Source organism: Rana temporaria, chromosome 13 (genome assembly GCF_905171775.1).
Source record: "Rana temporaria chromosome 13, aRanTem1.1, whole genome shotgun sequence".
Lineage (NCBI taxonomy): Eukaryota > Metazoa > Chordata > Amphibia > Anura > Ranidae > Rana > Rana temporaria.
The window spans coordinates 103,894,238-103,896,725 of record NC_053501.1 but is presented as its reverse complement, the minus strand read 5'-3'; the positions used below and the strand labels follow the sequence as shown (position 1 = coordinate 103,896,725).

Genomic DNA, 2,488 nt, shown 5'->3' with positions numbered 1-2,488 from the left:
CTGGACAAATGTCCGCTGGAAACCTGTCCGGTCGGCCGTACACACGACTGAACATGTCTGCTGAAACTGGCCAGCGGACCAGTTTCAGCACACATGTTCGGTCGTGTGTACGGGGCCTTATAGTATCACCTTTGGGTATATTGACATTTTAAAACATATAAGAATACCAATACATCTTGTTAGAAATGTTAAACTTTTTTCTTCTGCCAGACCTGAACTAAATGTTATGGAAGAAGTAAACCAAACATCATCAGGAATTTTTATCCTTCTTGGTCTATCTAATGTTCCACATCTCCAGGCCATATTCTTCCTTGTGTTCCTTGTTATGTATGTAATCACGCTGTCTGGAAACCTTCTACTGATCATTGCGGTGAGGATCAACCCAAAGCTTCAGACCCCCATGTACTTCTTTCTGAGTAATCTCTCCGTTATAGACATCTGTTTATCATCCACCATTGTTCCCAAAATTCTCGTAAACACTGTGGTCATAGATAGAAGTGTCTCCTTGTCGGGATGTGCAATGCAAATGTATTTTCATTTGGCTTTAGGAGCGACAGAGTGCGTTATACTAGCCGTCATGGCGTATGACAGGTTTGTTGCCATCTGTAGACCATTGCACTACAACACCATCATGAACAAGACGTTGTGCGCTGGTTTAGCAGCTGGTGCATGGAGTATGTGCTTCATGAACTCTGCAGTACACGTTGTCCTCACCTTCCAACTCCCCTACTGCAAGTCCCACCATGTCAACCACTTCTTCTGTGAAATGCCTCCTTTCTTTAGACTGTCTTGCCGAGACACTTTGCGTAATGAGATAGCCATGTACATCTCAGCAGGGATCATTGCCATGTGTTCTTTCTGGTTGACTCTGATCTCATACATCCACATTATTTCCACCATCCTGAAGATAAATTCCACGCAAGGAAGACACAAAGCTTTCTCCACATGTGCCTCCCACTTGACGGAGGTAGCTCTCTACTACGGCACCATCATGTTTGTGTATCTGAGACCCCGTTCCATTTATTCTACTGAAACAGACAAAACGGTGTCCATTCTCTATACAGCTGTGACACCAATGCTGAACCCCATCATCTACAGTATGAGGAACAAGGAAGTCAAAAAGGCAGTTAAAAGAGCACACAAGAAATAGAATTTTCTAAAATGTTAAATTGAGAAAACAAATGATATAATATGAAAGAATTTGCAAGAATGTATAGAAGGAAGGGGCTGCAACTAACTGCCACAAGCAGAAATGGTCACTCAGTTATACCAAAACAATAATCTCCTACTCTCCTGTGTTTCGCTAGACATGGGTGGTGTGATCCACTCTTTGGGTTAAGGCAAAGTCTAGAATCTTGCAGCCCTCCTCAGAACAATGGGTATTCATACAACTAGAAAGTAGTAGTAGTCTGGACAGCCGCATTCTGAAAAAAACTTTTGGTTGCCTTTTATTGGTAAAAAAAACTTTAAACACCACACATCACAGCAAAAAAAGGGGGTGGAGCTGACGCGTTTCACACTATTGATTAGTGCTTAGTCATAGTCATCCATCTGGAGCGGTAACTCTATTTCTCTATTCATATAACTAGAAAGAAAAAGAAAAGAAGGAGGGCGCACAGACCTAGTGCATTACCAATATAAAAGTTTTATTTAAAGTATAATTAAACTACTCACAAACGAGCATATGCAAAGGCTTTTCTATTAAAAAGGTATCAATATAGATTCTTGCGTGCGCATGTGCATCCATGGGCCAAAAAACAGCTGGAGCGAATGGAGGCGAAGGGCAGAAGTGACACTCTCAGTTGGCCAAAAGTGGCGGGTGGAACGCAAACACACCCGCACTTCCGAGCCGCGTCCCTTGCGTGATTGGTTCTATCTAGATGCACACGCAGGAGCGAAAGTGAGGCAGCGAAAAGCCGGAAGTGTGGGTTGGAACGCAGAGACACCCACACTTCCTGGCTACAGGACGGCGTGTGTTCCAACAGGTGTAGTGGGAGAGCCTGGGCCACCAAAACCCACAGACTAGCTGGCAGCGATTGCCTGACCTCCCTGCACAGAGCCCTGGAGAGAGAGCTATGAGGGTAGGATATGGCCTTTTTTTTTTGGGGGGGACTTGGCTGTGCATTGGTATAGACATGTCTATTGATAACCTTTACCAGAGGGGGGTGTCTCATCATTTCCACCGCTTGCCTGGCTGTAAGAGTCAGAGCCCTCTGACTCTTCCAGCTGCTTGCCTGTGGTACCAGCCCTCTGACTCTTTCAGCCCCTTGCCTGTGGTACCAGCTCTCTGACTCTTCCAGCCCCTTGCCTGTGGTACCAGCCCTATGACTCTTCCAGCCACTTGCCTGTGGTACCAGCCCTCTGACTTTTCCAGCCCCTTGCCTGTGGTACCAGCCCTCTGACTCTTCCAGGCCCTTGCCTGTGGTACCAGCCCTATGACTCTTCCAGCCACTTGCCTCTGGTACCAGCCCTCTGACTCTTCCAGCCA

General features: G+C 46.0%; 1 protein-coding gene across 1 annotated transcript; it reads left to right on the top strand.

Moving 5' to 3' along the window:
- The first annotated feature begins 226 nt into the window (after window positions 1-226).
- LOC120920091 (olfactory receptor 5V1-like) lies at window positions 227-1,150 on the top strand. The gene has a single exon (XM_040332005.1). It carries the CDS (start codon window positions 227-229, stop codon window positions 1,148-1,150), a length of 924 nt encoding a protein of 307 aa, XP_040187939.1.
- Window positions 1,151-2,488: the final 1,338 nt, after the last annotated feature.

What these genes read in the sequence shown, in the direction of transcription:
- LOC120920091 (XM_040332005.1), top strand. Translation starts at nt 227, where the DNA reads ATGGAAGAAGTAAACCAAACATCATCAGGAATTTTTATCCTTCTTGGT.